This window comes from Lepus europaeus, chromosome 1 (genome assembly GCF_033115175.1).
Source record: "Lepus europaeus isolate LE1 chromosome 1, mLepTim1.pri, whole genome shotgun sequence".
In the NCBI taxonomy this organism is placed as follows: domain Eukaryota; kingdom Metazoa; phylum Chordata; class Mammalia; order Lagomorpha; family Leporidae; genus Lepus; species Lepus europaeus.
In genome coordinates, this window is record NC_084827.1 from 20035226 (window position 1) to 20057277 (window position 22052).

The 22052-nt window shown below is 60.8% G+C and overlaps 1 protein-coding gene across 1 annotated transcript; it reads left to right on the forward strand.

Moving 5' to 3' along the window:
* Positions 1–3869: 3869 nt before the first annotated feature.
* IMPDH1 (inosine monophosphate dehydrogenase 1) lies at positions 3870–21732 on the forward strand. Its single transcript, XM_062203443.1, has 15 exons — positions 3870–4024; positions 7650–7748; positions 9650–9698; positions 14274–14375; positions 14470–14544; positions 14819–15025; positions 15146–15233; positions 16160–16359; positions 17215–17305; positions 17435–17530; positions 19118–19261; positions 19361–19505; positions 19768–19911; positions 20027–20110; positions 21123–21732. The coding sequence occupies exons 1-15, from the start codon at positions 3870–3872 to the stop codon at positions 21142–21144; spliced, it is 1701 nt and encodes a 566-aa protein (XP_062059427.1). The 3' UTR covers positions 21145–21732.
* The last annotated feature ends 320 nt before the right edge of the window (positions 21733–22052 follow it).

Consider the following 22052-nt stretch of genomic DNA (forward strand, 5'->3'; position numbering starts at 1 on the left):
ACAAAATAATCTAACCCCATTTTGAAGGCCACTGCCACGGGCCGTGAGTTGTATTAGGTTCTCTGCTGGATGGTGTCAGGTTCTGAGGGTTGCAAGAGGAGAGACGGGTTATTACACTGTCTTGTCTTCTCCCAGCTGGGTCTATCTCCCTCCTTCAACATCCAGATCTATGGGCTTGTGCCCTTCTTTGGTGCTACCAGGCAGTGTGAGGGTGGTTTTATTTATTTATTTTTATTTTAAATTAATTAATTTACTTTAAAGGTAGAGTGACAAAGAGAGAGACAGAGACATAGACAGGGGGAGAGAGATCTTCCATCCACTGGTTCACCCCCCAAATGGCCCCAACAGCTGGGGCTGGGCCAGGCTGAAGCCAGGACCTAGGAGCCAGGAACCCCCATCTAGGTCCCCCCGCGCGGGTGGTAGAGACTCAGGTGGATGAGCCATCATCGGCTGCTTCCCAGGCGCATTAGCATGACGCTGGTGTGGAAGCAGAGTAACTGAAACTTGAACCAGCACTCTGCTTTGGGGATGCAGGTGACCCACGTGGTACTCAGCCCGCTGCACCACAATGCTGGCCTCTGTGAGTTGTTAAGAAAGTCTCAGGTGTTGGAGTAAACAGACTGAGGGTCTCTCCTGGGCCCCACCAATCACCACTCCACGACTGTAGGCAAGCGCTTAAGCTTTCTGAGCCTCCATTTCCTTGCTTGGGAAATAGCCGTACACACCGAGGGCAGTGAGGAATGAAGAAGAACATGCCGAGTGGCTATCCTCGCGTCCACAGACACCATTCGTGCTGGTCTTCTCCTCCCTGGCCGACTCCATTCCTTGTTACTTTTGCTTCTCCCACATCATGGGTGACTCCAGGGCAAGAGCTGTGCTTACTCCTCCTTCGCACCCCAGACATCTCGCGCAGTGCTTGCTGTCCCGAGTGCTCCTCCTGTTTTGGATGGACGGAGGCAGCACTTGACTCCAGGAAGCTGAAGTGGACGAGTGCCGTCGGATAAGCACCTGGCCACCATCCCCTCAGTCCTCTAGCCCTGTGCTAATCGCATCCTAACTATAAGTGTATTTGACTCCTATGTCCTTATTTACACAGTTCAGTCCTTGCACTAAACAACACAACACTTTGTTACAACACCGTGTTTGCAGCTGGAGAGGACTTGTATCAGCTGATCCCACTCTGAATTTTCAGACAAGGAAACTGATGCCCACGAAGACACACAGCTTCTTTCTCGCACAAGGATGGGAAGAGTCTATTGCCTGCCAGCTGCTGGGCGATCAGGGAGTGTTGCTTTAGTTCCCGTTTCTCCCACCGTGCCTCTGCACCGGGATTTCCCAATCTCAGCTCTACCGACGTTTGGGGCTGGACAGTTCCTCGCTGGGATGGGCCCTTCTCTCCACTGGAGACTGTTCAAGCACGTCCCTAGCTTCTCGCTACCAGTTGCCAGGAATACAGCCCAGGCCCCCTTGGACACAATGGTCAAAAGGTCTCCAGATACTGCCACACGTCCCGCAGAAGATCACGGGTCCAGATGCTACTGCAGGTGCAATCCCTTCATGGCAGAGGCCCAGCCCCTCAGGCTATCCCACGTAATGTGATTGTTGTAATGAATAGTTGCCTAGCAAATCTCATTTGTAGCCAACAAGCTCTGGAGATAAGACAGAGCCACTCTGCAGTGAGTGCCAGGTCTCGGTCACTCCTTGGGCCCACTGCTGACAGATGTGTGCTTGCCACCTATTCTGCCTACGTCTGTGGGCCTTGGAAGTGGTGTCGACCCATGTCTCAGAACATCTGGCAGGCTCTGCCCTGCCCAGGGGTCTGGACTGTGTGGATGGACTCCTTCTGTGTCCCAGCCCTACTCACCCTGATTGCCTGTTTGTCTCTCTGCCCCCACTGGACTTGGAGGCCCAGGATGGCAGAGACAATGGCCATTGTGTTCCCCACGGAACTCCCAGCATCTAGTGGGCACAAGGGAAGTACCCAATAAACACTTGTTGAAAAGGAGATGTCGTAGGAATGGCCATGTTTCTTAAAAGCTGTGAGTCAGGAGTACAGAACTCAGCTGTAGTTCTCTTAGCTTTACAAGAATCCTTGCTTCTTTTAAAGAGCTTTCGAGGAGCCAGGAGCCGTCCGTGTGTCACCTCGCTGATCACAGAGCTGCGTGTGAGCAAGATATTATGAACCCCATCTGAAAGATGAGACAATGGAAGTCCAGAGCAATGGTGACACGGGAGATTGGACAGTGAAAAGCCCAGACTTGGACCTACAACCTCCCAACTGCTCCGCTTGGTCCTGACCTGCCTTGTCTACTCCTATTCACAGCCATAAGCCTGCATGCTGGTGCATTTTGTGGGCTGGGACCAGAAAAACGTTAAATCAGTCTACCTTTGCCTTTCCAGAGACATGGTAATGACCTTGTTACACAAAACTTTGTCTGTAAAGCCTCCAGGGAGCCGGATAGATAGGCTGCTTACTCCTGGTGCTGGGAACAGGTTGCTGCAAGTACAGGAAAAGGCACCACGAAAGCTGAAGTCTGAGATCCCACTGTTGCATAAATTCATTTCCTTTGTGAAATAGCTGCTGAGAAGTCCGAGCCATCACCCGTCACTCTGCCCCCAGTCATTCCGTGTTTACCGTTTGCTCCCTCGGTTTTTTGTTGTTTTTAAAGATTTATTTGCTTGAAAGAGTTACACACAGAGAGAAAGAGAGGCAGAGAGAGAGGGAGAGAGAGGGAGAGAGAGGGAGAGGGAGGGAGAGAGAGGGAGAGGGAGAGAGAGAGAGGTCTTCCATTCACTGGTTCACTCTCCAGTCAGCTGCAATGGCCCGAGCTGCGCTGATCGGAACCCAGGAGCCAGGAGCCTCTTTCGGGTCTCCCACGTGGGTGCAGGGGCCCAAGGACTTGGGCCATCCTCTACTGCTTTCCCAGGCCATAGCAGAGAGCTGGATCGGAAGTGGAGCAGCCGGGACTTGAACAGGGGCCCATCTGGGATGCCGGCACTGCAGGTTGTGGCTTTACCCGCTATACCACAGCGCCAGAATTTCAAAAAGCCTTGTCAGCTGCTTCTCTCCCATCCACTCTGTCTCCTCAAATAAGCAGCCCGAGGGGAGGGCCAGGTGTTCAGGTACTCGACTCTGCTGATAACGATGGCACCAGGAAAGGTGTGCGTCCTCGTCGGGACGTGGATAGGTGTGGGCGTCGTGCGCTCCCTTTTCTCGGGGTTCCCCGAGTGAGGCAAGACTGGGGGGGGGGCTCTTTTCTTGAAGCAGTTGGCAGGCTTGCCCGCTCCCTCCTCGGGGCTTGCGTGCAGTCCGTTGGCCTCACAGTCGTGGAGTCCGTCGGGCAGGTGCGGGGCACGAACAGCAGCCCCATCTGTCTCGCGCGGGCACGCAGGTCTGCGGCCGGCCGGTAGGAGGCGCGCCAGGACCCACACGGGACGCGAGGGAGACCCGGCCCCTGTGGCCACACGGCACTCCTGTCCCCCGGAGGCTTTCCTCAGAGCAGCCCAGGAGCACCGGACGGCGAGCGCAGGGCGGGGGTCCTTTCCAGTTCCGCCTAGCAGCGACACACCCACCGGCATCTGCCGCGACCCCCGACAAGCCCGCGCCGACCGGGGACGGGGGAGGCAGGCGGGGCGTGCGTGGGGCGCCGCGCCGAGGGGCCCGGGAGAGCCCGGTGCCGAGGACGGGGGCCCAACCCACCGCCGGGTGCCCCCACCCACCGCGCTCCGGCCCCGCCCCCGGCCGCAGGCCCCGCCCCGCGGCCCCGCCCCCGCCCCGGGACCCGTCCAGGCTGGCTTCACCGCCCCAGCCGGGGCCCGGGAGCCTCCAGGCGGAGAGGCTGCGGCCCGCCCTGCGCCGCGGCCTCCGCATGGAGGGGCCGCTCCCGCCGCCGGCCGAGCCGCCGCTGCAGGGAGGCGGAGCCGCCGCTGTTCCGGAGCCCGGAGCCCGGCAGCACCCGGGACACGAGACGGCGGCGCAGCGGTACAGCGCCCGCCTGCTGCAGGCGGGCTACGAGCCCGAGAGGTGACGCCCAGGGCAGAGCGCGCGGGGCGCATCCGGGGCGGGCGGCCTAGGAGGGCGCGGCGACTCCGTGCACCCGGCGGCCGGCGGGGGCAGGGAGGGGCAGGCCCGCACAGCCTCCCCCTCTTTCCGCCTCACCCGCTAACTAACTTCCAGCCGCCACGCACCTGGGTCTGGAGTTGGGGAGGCAGGCGGGCGTCGTGCGTCATGCCCCGGTGGCAGGGAGAGGGAGCAGGACGTTAAATCGCCGCCTGAAATCTTAGCCCTGGAGGGAACTTCGCCTCCACCCTCGACGACATCCGTCGCGAGCGGCTGCCGCGCGCGGGGTGTTCACACGGGGCTTGCTGGAGCCCTGTCCCATTTGCTGCCTCCTCCTTGGCCGTGTCCTCATAGAACTGTCTTCTGTCGCCTTCCAAATGGAGCTGCTCTGCCCTCACCACGCGTTGAGGGCTGATGAAGTTGCAGGTGCAGCTCACCTCAGGGTCTCTCCAAAGACTCAAGACTCCATGCTGGAGTGTGGAAGGCCATGAGGGGGTCGGGAGGCAGAGTGTGTCGGGGGGGGGGAGTGAGCTGGGCCCCAGGAAACTGGCTGAAAAGGAGCCCGCGCTAATCTCTGGATTGCATCGCAGCTTGAAATGCAATCCCACTGTATTTCCGGCCCAGAGGATTTGGACTCCTTTCTCTGCCCCATCTGCTGGTGCTCTGCAGCTTGGGGAGGTGACCTGGCAGCTGGGGTGGGGTGTATGGGGGGGGAGGTCTGGGGAATTAGCCCCAGGGGTGGCTGCTTATGTAAGAACTTTTACCGGCTTAAGGGGCTGCAAGGTGTAGTCTGGCCCCCTCCCGCTGTGTGCCAGCCTGCCCCTCTAGAATGGACTCAAGCTTGGGCAATCCCTGTCACTCCTCCTCTCCTAGAAATCCAGCCACTGGGGCTCAGGGCCCCAGGAAGGGTGGGGGCAGGCTGGGGTGCTTGGGGTTTGATGGGGGGCAGTTAGAGCGGGTACAGAATTGCAGAAGTTGTCACTCAGAGCCCCAGCCGAGGCCAGGCAGGAGCATCCTTCCCCGTACTGTACTTCTGGATCACGGGGTCACACACACACCCCCATCCTCCACTTAGAGGAGCAGGTGAAAGCCTGAGCCCCAGCCAGGTGTTATAATGAGATTCAAAATCCTCTGGCTACACTTCCACTGGGCTCCACCAACGTGGGCTGTGAGAAGAGGGGGCTTGATGTGAAACCCTGGGTTTGCGTCCAGTGTGGGTGCTCTCTGGTTGTGTCGTGGGCAAGCCGGGCTCCCCGCACAGCTCAACAGTGCTATTCTGCGTATTACCTTTTCTCCCTTCTCGAAAGTGTTCTGAAATCTCCTGCCTTCAAATGGCCCCAGAGCAGACAGCGACCTCTTGGCTCCCTGTCTGGACCTCAGGGGCACAGCTGCCCACTGTTGCCGAGGAAGGAGCTTAGAGCTGCTTCCCTCCCCTCGCAGCTGCCAGGTGGGGGAATCCCAGGGGACCCACAGCCTTCCTGGGGCCCAGGCCCCTGCTTGCCTCTGAGTCTCCTCCCCACGGAGGAAGCAGCTGGGGACGATCAGGAAGAGGGAGGAGGGACGCTGGGGGTGGGGTGGCAGGCGGAGGTGGGGGGAGGGATTAACAGAGCCACTGGAAAAGGACAGCCTAACCCAGGGCTGAGCCCAGCAGCTTAGAGTAATGAGGAGCCCCGACACAGGTCAAAGCAGGAGTGGCTGGGGGAGGGCGGGGAGGGGACAGGGGTCAGGCCATAAAGTGGGTAATCCCTGGGCAAGTGACCCTCCCCACAGTGGGCCTGGCAGCTTCCTCTCCTGGGTCTCAGCGCTGTAGGCTGGGGCAGATGTCACATAAAGGCCACCTGGGATGGCAAAGAGGCCAGTGGCTCTCCTGGGCCCCAGCCCTGGCGGGGCCTGGTGCGTGCTGTCCCTGCAGCACAGTGACCCAGAGCAGGTCCCTTAGGTTCCTAAAGAGACCAGAGGGCAGCTTGTGCTCTGGGCCTGCAGTTGGCATGATGGCCCTGCCCTATGGCCAGAAAGGTGCCCTGCACACAGCTCTGAATGGCCAAGGCCTTTTTTTCCAGCTGGTCCCCCTCAGCACACTCCCCTGCCCCAATGGGCCTGGGACTCCCTGGATGAGCTGTAAGTGCTAACCCCTTCTGGGCCTGCATTCTCTCGAGGTCTCAGAAGTGTCTGCCCCCCACCCTGAGGGCAAGGGCAACGGTGTGAGTCTCCGCTCACCCTTGGCCTCGTGGCCCTGGCTCTGTGGGGACCTTCCCTCCCCTCTGCACACAGATGGAACAGTCTGTTTTCCTGGCAGGGAGGCTGGGCATCCCAGGGAGCCCGGAACCTCCCCTAGGCCTGGCTGCCACCACAGCACTGGGAGGTAAACAAACCCAGGGTCCCCTGGGCTGGGAGGGAGGGCGCTCCTGCCACAGAGCCACCACCACCACGATGCAGGGAGAGCCCCGTGCCCTGCCTGCCTCATTTCTCCCCTTACTGGAAGCCACAGGGCAGTGAGGAAGCTGTGGGGTCTGGGTGGGAGTCCCAGGCTAGCTGTTGGTCAGAGGCAGCACTGGTCCCACAGCAGTGAGGCTCCGCCCCCCGGGGCCACCCTACCTTTCTCCCTCCTGTTCTGAACTCACTGGCACCTCATCTCACTCTCAGCCCCACTGAAAAAATCTGGGTTTTGCTGGGCACCCAGGGCCACCCAACTTCTGCTTTGGGAAATTTTCAAAAGTTCCCTAGTCTCTGTGCTCATTGGTATGCACACTTGCTTGCTGAAGCCAGGCCTGTGTGCCTCCCCCTCCACCAGAGCCACAGCCCCTGGTGCCCACACCACACCAGGTTGAGGTCGCGCCCCTCCGCCACCCCACCTGAGCCACAGGCGGAACCCTAACTGGCAATGCACAGATCGTGGGGTAAATGTGAGCATTTAAGACCATTTGCAAACTGCATCGGGTTCCAAGGCCACCACCCAAAGGTCAAGAAGTGTCCTTGTGAACAATTCCTGTGTCCTGGCAGTGATGGTCAAGGCCCGGGTCCCGGGTGTCTGTTCGGCCCCAGCCTCCTGGGAGCCCGGACCAGTGTCTCAGGTGTGCGGGGCTGGGTCAGGATCTGCACCAGGGTGCGGGAGCCGGTGCTGGGGAAGCGCAAACCATGTCAGAGCCCCCCACCCCGGTGTGGGGACGAGGACAACAGAGGGCTCAGTGGCCTGGGGTGTCCCAGGCTGGGAGGCGCGAGGTGGGAGCTGCCGAGGGGATGGGGGCGTGTCCCGGGCCGGGTCGCGGGGTCGCGGCGCCGCTGCGGGAGGCCTGGGGCGTGCGTGCTGCTGCGCGCAGGGCTCGGCGGGGCCCTTTGTGCGGCGCGGGGCGGAGGCGGCGGCCTCCCGGGGGAGGGGCGGGCGGAGAGGGCGGCGCCCCGGCCGCCCCGCCGCTGCCGCAGCCCCCGCCCCCGGCCCGCCCGGCCCGCGGCGGCGGCAGCGTGGCCGCGGCGCGGCGTCAGCAGCAGCAGCGGCGGCGGCGGCGGCAGCAGCAGCAGCAGCAGCACCGAGAGCGGCAGCGGCGGGGCTGCCCGCGCGGTGTTTATGTCGGGTCTCGGCGGCTCCCAGCAGCATGGCGGACTACCTGATCAGCGGCGGCACCGGCTACGTGCCCGAGGATGGGCTCACCGCGCAGCAGCTCTTCGCCAGCGCCGACGGCCTCACCTACAAGTAAGCGCGGTGCGCGGCCCCACCTGGCTCCGCGCGCGCCGCCGCCGCACCGCGACCCCAGCCGGCCCTGCACGTGCGCGGCTCCCCCTGGCTGACGCCCGCGTTCCCGGCCCAATGCGAGCGGCCGCAGGCTGGGGCGGGAGGGGGTTGCTGGGGAGGAGAAGGAAGGAGGCCCGAGCGAGGGACAGACGTGGCACAGCGACATCGCGGCTCTCGGTGCTGTGACCCGTTTCTGGGCCGGAGTCGGATCTGGCCTGTGCCTGCCTCCTCTCGTGGGCATTTGGCCACATGGAGGGGCCCTGGGGTGGGTGGGAACCAGAGACGTGGGAGTTCTGGGGAGACTTTCCCAGACCTTGGTCCGAGACGCCCTCCCCTTGCCAGCCGCACCTGGAAGGCAGCGGAGGCCCTTGGAGCTCCCCGCCGAGGTGGCTGCTGGAGTGTGGTCCCCTAAGAGAGGCCCAGTGGGCGCTTGGCAGGACTCCCCACCCCCACCCCCAGCCTGTCCAGCCCTCCTCCCGCTGTGCCCCTGCCTGCTCACAGGTTGGTACTGCGTCTCCCAGGCCGGAGCCTTTTCTGCCTGCTAGCTGCAAGCCCACCCCGCATGGAGTTTGGAAGGAGGATGGAGACCTACCTCTGGCTCGCTTTGCCTTTTCCGTGGGCCCTGGGCCAGTTGTGCAGGTCTGGCTGCAGCATTGTGTCCCTGCCAGGAAGGAGCCCCGGAACCCCGGACTGGGGCAGAGTTAGGATGCCGGCCACGCCAGAGCATCCCTGTCGGCCACTGCCATCCCAGCCCTGGCTGGAGCCTGCGGGCAGTTTTCCTAAGCACCAGGCAGGACCCCCTGCTGCTCTCCGCCTGCCTGCTCCTAGCTGTGGGGTACACCGACCCCACAGTGCCCAGAGGCCCAGGCTCCAGCGTTTCCGAGGGAGCTGCAGGGGCGGCTGCAGTTCTGTGTCTTCGGTGATGGGAGAGGGACGTTTGTCGTCTTTCACGCTGAGTCCCTACTGGAAACTGTCCAGGGGCACTCAGAGGAGCTTCTCTAGCCTTGGGGCAAACGAACAATCCCAGTCTCATCTTCTCTGTGGGTTTTCTTTCCTGCACTGGGGGTGGGGGTGGGGGGACTGCTGCTTTGCATAGCCGGGTTCAGCGTGTTCCCTGAGTGTGGGTCATTTGCTTTTGGGCGTGTCTGTCCAGGCATGCTGAGCCCGCTGGGGCCTCGGGCTGTGGCATTGCATCTGGACATAGCCCGTAAAGGCCTGCACTCCCCCGCCGGGCTTCACTGTGGCCGTGGTGCACCCTAGCATTGGCTGGGGTCCCCTGTGCCCCAATGCTCCCCTTTGCCGTTCTGGCTGCGTCTGTTGGCTGCTCCGGGCCCACAGCCTGCCCGGTCGGAGCCTGCCCTGCACTCAGCCCCCTGGGGTCCCCTGCATATTCTTCTGAACCGTGTGTGACTCAGCAGCCCTGTGCCTGGGCGGGCAGCTTGGCTTGTGCCCGGTCACGTTCGTGCTATGTATTATGCTACCGAGTTGTTCTCCAGCCCTGTTGTGTTCACAGGGTGTCTCCTGCATCAAGACTGAGAAGTTTCTCAGGGCAGGCACTGTGTGTGCCGTGTGTGGCCATGTGGAGACTTCGGTATCCCTTGGCAAGATCTGAGCCCTGAAGGCAGTGAGCATCTCGGGCCACCCGCCTTGGTGGCCCCCGAGGCCCATGGACGCGTTGTCTTGGGCTCTGGCTCTCTGGGCTGGAGTCCGTGAGGCAAAGGGGGTTTGCCTTGATGGGGCAGCAGCAGGCATCAGGGGGTCCCTGGCCCCTGCTGCTCCTCTGCCCTCCCCCCCATACCTGATGCTGCCCCCTTTCCGGCCATCTCTCCCCGCCGGTAACGCACACGTGTCTGTCTTTGCAGCGACTTCCTGATCCTCCCCGGCTTCATCGACTTCATAGCTGACGAGGTTGTGAGTACCTTTTCCTTGCTCTGGGGCAGGGGGGCTGTGGGGGGGGGCTGGCAGAGGCGCTGGGCGGGGGTGGCAGAGGTGGACTTGCTGCGGGCAGAGCAGGGGGAATCTCTTCTCCGGGGTGTGGTGCAGACCGCCTGTGGCTGCCAGAGAAAGCGGCGCATTGCAAAGGGTTGTGCCTGATGGGACAGAGGCTGCTGTGGGTTCTCAGGGGGCTCCTGCCTGGGGGCCTGACCGGAGGGCGCTCTGGGCGGGGGTGGAGGGGGGTTGGGAAAGGGCCTGGGAGGAGCCGCTTGGCTGTGGCTCCTCATGCTGTCAACTCTAAGGACTGGCTAATGTTGAGAATGCTGAGCAAGGATGCTGTGGAAGCCAGTAAAATCCCGGAGACTTTGAATCCAGTGGGCAGACTTGTTCCCGGATCCACAGTGCCTAAGCGCTACCAAGAGGTCTGGAAGGAGTCGGATTTGGGCCGAGTCCAAGGAAGTGCAGGGCCTTGCTGTCCAGAAGGGGCTCAGCAGATGAGCCAGACCCATGACCGTGCTTGTCTGATGCACTCACAGATGCCAAGGGGATGGGTCATTACGACAGTGGAAGTCACTTCGAGAGGAAGTTGGATGGGTCTGTGAGGAATTCATAGACATGTTCAAAAATGTCATTCCTTTGCTCCTGCTGTCCTCGTGGCTATTTATTCTGGTCTGATTCTCACGGAAGGCCAGCGGGCTTGAGTGTGCCGGGGAAGCTCGTGTGCAGCCGGTGCACAGCCAGAGCTGACTCAGAGTGAGTTTTAGGGAAAATTCAGGCTCTTCTGAACGTGGCCCTTTACGATGGCATCAGGAAGCTTTCTTGGTTCAGCTGTTCAGTTTTTTTTTTTTTTTTAATATTAATTAATTAGAAAGACAGAAGGGTGAAGAGAGAGGGAGAGAGAGAGATATCTCATCCACTGATTCACTCCCCCAGTGCCCGCAACCGCTGGGGCTGGGCTAGTCCAAAGGTGGTAACTCAGTCTAGGTCTCCCCTGTGAGTGGCAGGAACCCAATTAGTGGAGCCATCACCACTGCCCCCCGGGGTCTGCTTCAGCAGGAAGCTGGAGTCAGGAGCCAGAGCCAGAAATGAAGCCCAAAGACTCTGATGCGGGGTGCAGTTGTTGTCACTGGTGTCTTAACTGCCAGCATGCCTGCCTGCCTGCCCGCTCCAGCTGTGCAGTTAGTAGTAGTTAGAGCTGTGTGCCAGACCCTGGGCTGGTGGAAAAGACCTGCCCAGCTGTCCAGGGTCTCCTTGTCCATGGCCTCCATAGAAGGCTGTGGGAGCTGATGTTGTGATGCAGTGGGCTAAGCCACCACTTTGTGATACCAGCATCCCATATCAGAGCACCAGTTCAGGTCCCGGCTACTCTGCTGCTGCTGCTGCTGCTGCTTCTTCTTTTTTTTTTTTTTTAAGATTTATTTATTTATTTGAAAGTCAGAATTACACAGAGAGAGAGAGGAGAGTGAGGGGTCTTCCATCCAATGGTTCACTCCCCAATTGGCCGCAACAGCTGGAGCTGTGCCGATCCAAAGCCAGGAGCCAGGAGCTTCCTCTGGGACTCCCACATGGGTGCAGGGGCCCAAGGACTTGGGCCATCTTCTACTGCTATCCAAGGCCATAGCAGAGAGCTGGATCAGAAGATGAGCAGCCAGGACTAGAGCCAGCACCCATATGGGAAGCCAGCGCTTCAGGCCAGAGCATTAACCCGCTGTGCCACTGCGCTGGCCCCTACTCTGCTTCTGATCCAACTTCCTGCTAATGCACATGGGAAAGCAGCAGCTGTTGACCTGAGTCCTTGGGCCCCTGCCACCCATATGGGAGACCTAGATGGAGCTCCTGGCTCCTGGCTTCAGCCTGGCCCAGATCCGACTGTTGTGGCCATTTGGGGAGTAAACAGAAAATGTCCCTCTGTCTCTCCCTCTATCATTCTGCCCTTTTTTTTTTTTTTTTTTTTTTTTTTTTGACAGGCAGAGTGGATAGTGAGAGAGAGACAGAGAGAAAGGTCTTCCTTTTTGGCGTTGGTTCACCCTCCAATGGCCGCTGCGGCCGGCGCATCGCGCTGATCCGAAGCCAGGAGCCAGGCGCTTGTCCCGGTCTCCCATGCGAGTGCAGGGCCCAAGCACTTGGGCCATCCTCCACTGCACTTCCGGGCCATAGCAGAGAGCTGGCCTGGAAGAGGGGCAACCGGGATAGAATCTGGCACCCCAACCGGGACTAGAACCCGGTGTGCCGGCGCCGCAAGGTGGAGGATTAGCCTGTTAAGCCACGGCGCCAGCCCATTCTGCCCTTTCAAATGAATAAATACATAAATCTTTTTACTATTTGACAGGTAGAGTTATTGACAGAGAGAGAGAGAGACAGAGAGAAAGGTCTTCCTTCCATTGGTTCACTTCCCAAATGGCCACTATGGCCAGCTTACTGCGCCAATCTGAAGCCAGGAGCCAGGTGCTTCCTCCTGGTCTCCCATGCGGGTGCAGGGCCCAAACACTTGGGCCATCCTCCACTGCCTTCCCGGGCCACAGCAGAGAGCTGGACTGGAAGAGGAGCAGCTGGGACTAGAACCCAGCGCCCATATGGAATGCTGGTGCCGCAGGCGGAGGATTAGCCAAGTGAGCCATGGTGCCAGCCCCAAAATACGTAAATCTTAAAAAAAAAAAAAAGGCTGTGGCATGAAGGGAGAGAAGAAGATAACATTTTCTAGGCTGTAGGATGAGGGTTCTGAGCCAGGGTCTGTGATAGACTGCAGGGGCCTGGGAACCTCAAAAGTCACATACTAAGGGGTGTGGCCGAGTGTTTTGGAGGCTAGGGTTATTGGCAGCTGTCAGTCTGAATCTGAGAGGGGTCAGTGATCTGACCGGATGCACCATTCCTGGACAGATGACCCCTAGCTAAATGCCTGGGACCAGAGTGTTCTGACGTCAGATTTTTTCAGGTATTGGTTTGCTTTTGTTTTGTTTTTGTTTTTGTTTTTTGACAGAGTGGACAGTGAGAGCGACAGAGAGAAAGGTCTTCCTTTGCCGTTGGTTCACCCTCCAATGGCCGCTGCGGCTGGCGCGCTGTGACCGGCGCACCGTGCTGATCCGAAGGCAGGAGCCAGGTGCTTCTCCTGGTCTCCCATGGGGTGCAGGGCCCAAGCACTTGGGCCATCCTCCACTGCACTCCCGGGCCACAGCAGAGAGCTGGCCTGGAAGAGGGGCAATTGGGACAGAATCCGGCGCCCTGACCGGGACTAGAACCCGGTGTGCCGGCGCCACAGGCAGAGGATTAGCCTATTGAGCCGCGGTGCCGGCCAAGATTTTTTTCAGGTATTGGAATATTTGCATATACACCATGAGGTCATCTTGGTGATGAAACCCAAGTCTTTTTTTTTTTTTTAAAGATTTATTTATTTATTTGAAAGTTAGAGTTACGGGGGGGGGGGGGGGGGAGTCCTCCACCGCCGGTTTACTTCCCAGATGGCCACAATGTCCGGAGCTGGGCGAGTCTGAAGCCAGGAGCCTGGAGCTTCCTCTGGGTCTCCAACGTGGGTGTAGGGCCCAAGGACTTGAGCCATATTTTTTCTTTTTTTAATATTTGTATGCATTTATTTCTCTTTACATATACATAAACATAGATATGCATAAATTCTCGTCTACTAAAAAGTATACATATGGAGAGAAGGAGAGGGAGAAGGAGAGAGATCTAGCTATAGAATTACCACTTAGAAAAGGACTTGGGCCATCTTCTACTGCTTTCCCAGTCTACAGCAAAGAACTGGATCGGAAGTGGAGCAGCCGGGACTCAAACCCACCCCCATATGGGATGCCAGCACTGCAGGTGGTGGCTTTACCTGCCATACCACAGCACTGGCCCCTGAGACCTGATCTAAACGTGCAATTCATTTGTGTTTGATCTGCACCTTAGACACATAGCCGAAGTCATTTTAGAGGTGTTTTCAGCGTGTCTGCTTTAGACTGTCACCTGGGGTCGGGCGTGACGGGTACCACTGTGGCATCACGTCGGCCTTCCTGGGCGTCCAGGAAACAGACTCCCTCCCATGCCTCTCCCCACTCCCGTCACCACCTGCTGCCCAGGGTTTCCCTTACAGCCTCACCCTGACTGAACACATCCTACCCATGCGTCTTGTCTCTGTCATTTTTAAATTTTTTTATTTGGAGAAGATAGTGACACGAGAGAGGAAGAGGTCTTCCATACTCTGGTTCACTCCCGAAATGGCCACAACGGCCCAGGCTGGTCCAGGCTGAAGCCAGGAGCCCCATCCAGGTCTCTTACGCAGTGGCAGGGGTCCAAATACCTGCTCCATCTTCTGCTGCCTTCTCGGACAACAGTGGGAAGCTGGGTGGGAAGCGGAGCAGCCAGGACTCCGACCGGCTCTCTGATGTGGGCTACTGGCGTTACATGCGGCAACTTAACTTTGCTGCGCCATGGCACTGGCCCTCTGGCATCTCCCAGTAGTGTGGGCTGAATGAGGGCTGGCAGGGAGCCCATCAGCCTCGTTGGCTGCCGGATGCCCGGGTGACTGGCGTGTGATCAACCTTGCTCCGTCCTCAGGACCTGACTTCAGCCCTGACTCGGAAGATCACGCTGAAGACGCCACTCATCTCCTCCCCCATGGACACCGTGACCGAGGCAGACATGGCTATTGCGATGGCTGTGAGTCCCGCGCCTGGGTGGGCGGGGCCCAGGGGCGGAGCCGACGAGGGTGGAGGTGGGGCCCTGCTCTGACCTCACTTCCCTTCCACCACAGCTGATGGGAGGCATCGGTTTCATCCACCACAATTGCACCCCAGAGTTCCAGGCCAACGAGGTGCGCAAGGTCAAGGCAAGTACCAGGCCCAGTCCCAGGAAGATGCCAGGGGCAGCCCCTCCCCTAGCCTGCGGGCCGATGCCGCCTTTGGTGGTGGCGGTGGGCTCTTGACTGCCCACCCTCACCATGGGGGGCACAGGGCCAAGTTCTCCCTTTCCCCTGGGCCCCTCTGCCCACCGGGCGCCTGGCTCCCCGTATGGCACCTGCAGGTCCCCGTCTGTCCCCCGAGGTCAGGCGGCCCCGTGCTCCGGACTCCCTGCCAGCCTCTTGCATGCCCGTCTGCCTGCAGAAGTTCGAACAGGGCTTCATCACAGACCCGGTGGTGCTGAGCCCCTCTCACACCGTGGGCGACGTGCTGGAGGCCAAGATCCGGCACGGCTTCTCCGGCATCCCCGTGACCGAGACGGGCGCCATGGGCAGCAAGTTGGTGGGCATCGTCACCTCTCGCGACATCGACTTCCTGGCGGAGAAGGACCACACCACGCTCCTCAGTGAGGTAGCCGCCGGGCTGGGGCGCGGCGAGGACGGCGCACGGCCTGTGGCCAGGGACCAGAGGGAGGCCTGGCTCCTTCCCTCTCCCCCGCCAACCCGCAGGCCCATCTTCCTGGCCCGGCAGGTGATGACTCCGCGGATCGAGCTGGTGGTGGCTCCGGCGGGCGTGACCTTGAAAGAGGCAAATGAGATCCTGCAGCGCAGCAAGAAAGGTACCTGCAGCAGGTGGAGAATTCAACCCCAGCCTGAGCTCTGGTCCCTGAGAGCCCCGGTTTCTGCATGGTCGCCCAGGCTGTCCCGGCAGCCGCTCAGGGCCTGGGCCAGGGTCTGAGAAGCCTGGGGAAGCTGGAGCATGATCCCGGAGGCCTCATCCTAGATTTATTTATTTGAAGGGCAGTGTTACAGAGAGAGAGAGAGATCTTCCATCTGCTGGTTCACTCTCCAAATACTCACAGTGGCCAGGGCTGGGCCAGGCTGAAACCAGGAGCCAGGAGCTTCTTCTGGGTCTCCCACATGGGTGCAGGGGCCCAAACACTTGGGCCATCTTCTGCTGCTTTTCCCAGGCCATTAGCAGGGAGCTGGATTGGAAGTGGAGCAGCCAGCATCGCAGGCGGTGGTTTTACCTGCTATCCCCTAATGCCAGCCCCACCCTTTGCCCCCTCTTGCATAAAGAATTGTGCACTCACTTATTAAAGGCTCAGAGAAGTCTTGCAGTGGGTCATTGGGGCTGTGTATGTAATGTTTCCTGGGTGCCCGTGGGCTGCCCTGGGGAGGCTTCCCTGGTTCATATTCTACAGAGGGTTCTTGGGGTTCATCCTGAGCGGGCCCTGTGTTCCCGCTGTGCTCTGACAGGGAGTTTCTGACCACTGTGGCCCCTGGCCCAGCAGGTGAAAGGCGGCTAGTGCTCCACGGCGGCCCCTCCCAGCCTGGCCAGGCCACAGGGCAGGAAGCGCTCTAGGAACCTGCCGGGCTGGGAGGTGCCTTTGCTTCCTGTTCCTCGGGAAGAGGTCCAGGTCCCTGGGAACACTTCCTGGGCAGTGCTTCCACCTAGTGGCTGCTTTGGGTACTTGAGTAGAATCCCTGGCCTGGTCCTGCCCTGCCACCTGCCCCTTCATGTCACCCCTGTGCTCACCATCAGGGAAGCTGCCTATCGTGAACGATCGGGATGAGCTCGTGGCCATCATTGCCCGCACCGACCTGAAGAAGAACCGCGACTACCCTCTGGCCTCCAAGGACTCCCATAAGCAGCTGCTGTGCGGGGCCGCTGTGGGCACCCGTGAGGATGACAAATACCGCCTGGACCTGCTCACCCAGGCGGGTGCTGACGTCATAGTGCTGGTGAGGAGGCCACAGTCCCATAGACACAGTCCCTGGTGCCTCTCATTAAACCTGTGACCCTCCCTTGCTGCTCTGGGGCACAGCATGCCATGCCAGCACTGGGAGGGTCCCAGGGATAACCTGGGCCCCCCTAGGGGCTTCCTTGCTCCTGATGGGACCCTGATGATGGTGGCTCCCATGTGCCCAGACCCACCCATTTGCTAGGCGCCGACACAGCTAGCTCAGATCCTAGCAACAGGAATTCCCTATTGTCAGATGAGGGCCCCTCGGCTTACCTGGATTAAGTTCTTTGATTGGGTTAGGGAGGTGGTGGGAAAGGACATAACCCCAGGCAGGGTCTCCTTGCTGTGAGGTTCAGTCTGTACATTTGTGGTGTTTAACCTTTGGGGGGAAAGCAGGCCCCTTTGAGAATCAGCTTAGAGTTGGCAAGAGCCTTTCTAGAAAAAAGAACATTTTTTTTTAAAGATTTCTTTTTATTTAAAAGAGTGACAGAAAGATCTTCCATCTGCTAGTTCATCCCCTAAATGAACTGGGCCAGGACAAAGCCAGGAGCCAGGAACTCCATCTGGGTCTCCCACGTGGGTGGCATGGACCTAAAACATCCTTTACTGCTTTCCCAGGCCATAGCAGGGAGCTGGTTCGGAAGTGGAACAGCTGGGACTCGAACCGGTGCCCATATAGGATGCCAGTTCCAAAGGCAGAGGCTTAACATACTGTGCCACAGCACTAGTCCTGAGAAAGCACATTCTTAGAACATTTCTTCTGGGATCCCAGGGGTCTCTCTGTTCAAGCCCCCTCACCCCCAGCCCCATGCTGACTCAGCATCTAAGCCCAAGCTTTCCATTCCCTCCACAGGACTCCTCCCAGGGGAACTCCGTGTATCAGATCGCCATGGTGCACTACATCAAGCAGAAGTACCCCCACCTGCAGGTGATTGGGGGGAACGGTGAGTGCGGGTCCCTCCCACCCCTGCTCCGTGTCCTTGGTCATCTATAGGAGAGGGTGGGGGCTGGACTAGAGTCCCAGGAAGCCCCTGGCAGGGGACTCACATGTGTCCTCTGCCTCTCACCCCCAGTAGTGACAGCAGCCCAGGCCAAGAACCTGATTGATGCCGGTGTGGACGGACTGCGCGTGGGCATGGGTTGCGGCTCCATCTGCATCACCCAGGAAGGTGGGTGTTGGTAGGAGGATGGGTGGCAGCACAGAGCACTGGCCCCACCAGGCACCTTCCTGGGGTGGTGGCCTCAGGGGTGGCCCAGGCCCAGGCTGTGTCCCACCTGCCAAGTTGGGGTGAAACGGGCGCAGGTGGGTCAGGGGACGATGGGCTTGGGGTGTGTGGCAGCCTGCTTCTCCGAGTCTGATTGGTGTGACTTGTCGGAAGCTGGCTCAGGGTTTGGGTTTGATTTGTGCCTAGCAGGTACTTGACACCCACAGCACCATGTTCTGCAGTAGTGGGGAGGGGGCTCCACTCACACAGGCATGCTCCTGAGGCTGGGGGGTGGAGGAGACCCGGCACGTGGTGGAGCAGTGCTGGGGTCTGACCTGGGGCAGTTGGGTCCTGGCTTGGCCCGAGGTCAGAGGGGCCTTCCCCACCGGAAGCATCTCCCCTTTTGGTCTTCAGAAGTGCTGCTTTATTTTTATTAAGATTTATTTATTTCAAAGGCAGAGCAACAGAGAGAGGGGGAGAGACAGAGAGGGGTCTAGCTGCCGCTTCACTCCCTAAATGGTCCTAACAGCAGCACTGGACCAAGCCAGAGCCGGGAGCTTTATCTCCCACGTGGGTGCAGGGCCCAAGCACTTGGGCTGTCTTCTGCTGCTTTCCCAGGCGCAGTAAGGCAAGCTGGATTGGAAGCGGAGTAGTACTTTGGTGCGGGATGCCCGCTTCCCAGGTGACCTGGGCCATAAGCCTCTGCTGCTTAAGCTTCCTCCCTTCCCTTTAGCTGGCCACTGTGGTGACAGGCGGGCCCTCTCTCACCCCGTAACAGCTGTGCGTTGAGTACCTGCTGTGTGTTCTCGGCCTGGGGGTGTGGCCGAGATGAAACCGCCAGGCCCCTTCTCTCAGGTGTCCAGCCCGAGGCCATTCCAGGGTGAGTGCTGGTGCTTTAGGACCCCTTGTTAGGGGCCGGCACTGTGGCACAGTGGGTAAAGCCGCCGCCTGCTGTGCCGGCATCCCACATGGGCGCCGGTTCAAGTCCTGGTTGCTCTACTTCCTATCCGGCTCTCTGCTGTGGCTTGGGAAGGCAGTAGAAGATGGCCCAGGTCCTTGGGCCCCTGCGCCCATGTGGGAGACCCAGAAGAAGCTCCTGGCTCCTGGTTTTGGATCGGCGCAGCTCCAGCCATTGTGGTCAATTGGGGAGTGAACCAGCGGATGGAAGACCTCTCTCTCTCTGCCTCTCCTCTTTCTCTGTAATGCTGCCTTTCAAGTAAAATAAATAAATCTTAAAAAAAAAAAAAAAAAAAAAAAAAAAGAACCCCCTGTAAGACCCTGGAGTTCCCGGAGTTCAACGGTTACATTTAAGGAGATGCAAACGGATAGACGCTTCAGAACTGGGCTTGTGTCAGAGGGGCTGGGGCCGCCGGCTGGTGCTGTGCTCGGAGCCCCCCACCCCCCGAATCCTGCGCAGTGCTGCTGCCGGTGGAGTGGCCCAGTTACCTGGTGTCCCCGGCCGGCCGGCAGCTGACAGGCGCGCCACCCAGAGTGGAGGCAGGCACAAGGAGAAAGGACTGACCCTGTGTGCCCTCCCCTCCCCTTCCCCAGTGATGGCCTGCGGGCGGCCGCAGGGCACTGCTGTGTACAAGGTGGCTGAGTACGCGCGGCGCTTCGGTGTGCCCGTCATAGCTGATGGCGGCATCCAGACCGTGGGCCACGTGGTCAAGGCCCTGGCCCTTGGAGCGTCCACAGGTGAGGGGCGGGGCAGGCGGTGGGGCCGGGGAGGGAGGGCTGGGAGCTGGCAGGGGCCAGGGACGCTGACCTTCCCCCGCCCACCTCCGGACCCTGCAGTGATGATGGGCTCCCTGCTGGCGGCCACCACCGAGGCTCCCGGCGAGTACTTCTTCTCGGACGGCGTGAGGCTCAAGAAGTACCGGGGCATGGGCTCGCTGGACGCCATGGAGAAGAGCAGCAGCAGCCAGAAGCGCTACTTCAGGTGCCGGCCCCCGCCCTGCCCCGCCCCCCCCCAGCCTCCACCCAAACCCCCTCCCCAGAGGACGCCCCACGCTCGCCTTGGAGTTCTGGCAACTGAGCCCCAGGGCAAAAGGAGGGGCAGAGCCAGGACCAGACCTGGGCCCCCCGATGCCGAGGCCCTTCTGCGTGGTCACCCCTCTGCTGGCGCCCCACCACCTCCAGCGGTGGGGAGGGGTCTCGCGAGCCTGGGGCTGTGGGGCTTAGTCTCCCCCCACTCCATGCAGCGAGGGGGACAAGGTGAAGATCGCGCAGGGTGTGTCGGGCTCCGTCCAGGACAAGGGTTCCATCCAGAAGTTCGTGCCCTACCTCATCGCCGGGATCCAGCACGGCTGCCAGGATATCGGGGCCCGCAGCCTGTCTGTCCTGCGGTGCGTGCCAGGCCTGGTGGGGGCCGGGGCGGAGGGGAGGCGGTGCCCGGCTCCATCCTGTCTCTCTTTCCCCAGCCCGGGTGCCCCTGATCTGTCCTCCCACCCCCACCTGCAGGTCCATGATGTACTCAGGAGAGCTCAAGTTTGAGAAGCGGACCATGTCAGCCCAGATTGAGGGCGGCGTGCACGGCCTGCACTCGTAAGTGTGGCGGCCTTGCCGCTGGCATTAAGGGCTGGCCCTGGGTCAGGCAGGTGGCACCCGGGGCCAGAGGCCAGGCTGAGGTTCCAAGGACCCCATTGGATGTCACCCTCTCCCTCTGCTCCCAGCCCACTCTGTGGCCGCCCAGTGCAGACAGGCCCCTCCCCTCCGCTCAGGAAGCTTGGTGGCTGGTGGCTGGTGGCTGGTGGCAGGGAACTGGTGGCGCTGGACTCTTGCTGATGGTGGCCCCGGCCAGGCAGGGCACATGATGGGGGGCAGGAGCCCCCTGGAGGGAGAATAGCAGAGAGATGGATACTAGGGCCGGTGCTGGGGCGACCGTGGGCGGGGGCAGTGCCAGCTGGCAGCAGTAGTTGCAGGCATGTGTCCCAGCCCCCCAGGCCTAGGCGGGCGTCTAACCTGTGTCTCTTTCTGCCCCGCCCTCCCATAGCTATACCTTTCTGCCGTGTAAGTAACCGCGCTGCCCGGGCCAAGCTTAGAGTAGAGCAGGGGCAGTCCGGGCGGGGCCTGGGCTGGGAGGGGTGGGTGCCAGGGTGGGGATGGAGCCAGGGACAACCCTGGGATGTGGGCCCTGGGACTGGGCCCTCCTAGGCCTGCATCCCCAGCACCACGTGGAGGCAGCCAGCAGTGCCTCCTCTTCCCGGTGCAGGGAGGTGCCCGTGGTCAGAGGCCTGAGACGGCCCCATCGGCCACCAGTGGCCTGGGCGCCTCGGGGTGGCGATGCGGGCGACAGATTCGGCTCATGGTGTGAGCTACTTCATGGGCTGTGTCTTCCCGGGCCCCAGCCCTGTCGGCTCAGGTGTGGTGGTGGTGGCCCTGGCTCGGTTCTCCGGGGAGGCCCAGCGGCCCCGAGCCAGCTCACTGCCTTCCTCTTGCCCCTGTGGCCTGTGAGGCAGGGGCCCAGCAGCTCTGCCCCCCTGTTTCCATGGGCTTTAGGGGAAGGTGGCAGGGTCCAGACGCCCACTCTGGGCCACCTCTTGCCTTGTCCCCACAGTTACGAGAAGCGGCTGTACTGAGGACAGCGGTGGAGGCCGGGGCGGGGGCGGGGGCGTGCCCCCAGGCCCCCCTTCCAGCACGGCCTCCCTCCACGGCTGAGCGGTCCACAGATTTGCACTACGGGTTCCCCAGCTCCTTTCCCGAGGGAGAGGAAGGCGGCCCTGAGGGGCTCTCCCCCTAGGCCCCCCCAGGGTGCAGGGGGCCCTGCCGGGCGGGCTGTCAGGGCCCTGTGCCTGTCTCAGGTCTTTCTCGCTGCAGCCTGCTCTGGCCCGGCTCCTGCGCCTGGGGCCTCCTGGCTTCTCCCGTAGGGCACCTCCCTCCCTGCCCCGCCCCAGGAAATGGTGCTCTCCTGGCCCTGCCCGCTACGCTGTGGGGGCACTTCCGGGCTCCTGACCAGGCTAGGGGGAGGTCTCTGCCCCCTTCCCCTGCCCTGCCCTGGCCTGGCCCTGGGGAGGAGGCTGCCCGGCTTCCTGACTCGCCACCATCCCCAGGGCACCAGTCCCGCCCTCTCCTCTCAGCTGCAGTTGAAGGCTTTAACTTTGCACACTTTGGGGTCACAGTTGCATCATTGTATATTAAATAATCGGAATAAATCAAGCAGGTCTCAACGCGTCCGCCGTCCTGTCTGTGTCCCTTAGCCACTGAACAGGTAGCCCCCATCAGAGCTAGGCCGGAGGTGCTTGGCCCAGCCTCCCCAGCGGGAGACTAAGGATATCGGGAACTTGAGGGGGTGCAGCTGCATGGTGGGCCTGTGCCCACACTGGCAGCTCCCCCAGCTGGGCAGTGTCACAGCAGGGGGCCAGCAAGGCCCTAGGACCACCAGTGTCAGGGCCCTCCAGGACGGCTGCCAGAGGGTACCACCACTACCTTGCAGTGCTGGCCAGCGCAGCCCCGGGCATGGGTGGGAGTGCAGCGTGGTGGTATCAGC

Coding starts and splice junctions, on each gene's coding strand:
- IMPDH1 (XM_062203443.1), top strand. CDS start 3,870: ATGGAGGGGCCGCTCCCGCCGCCGGCCGAGCCGCCGCTGCAGGGAGGC. Junction 15,026..15,145: donor ACACCACGCTCCTCAGTGAG/GTAGCCGCCGGG, acceptor CTGGCCCGGCAG/GTGATGACTCCGCGGATCGA. Junction 19,506..19,767: donor AGCCAGAAGCGCTACTTCAG/GTGCCGGCCCCC, acceptor CACTCCATGCAG/CGAGGGGGACAAGGTGAAGA.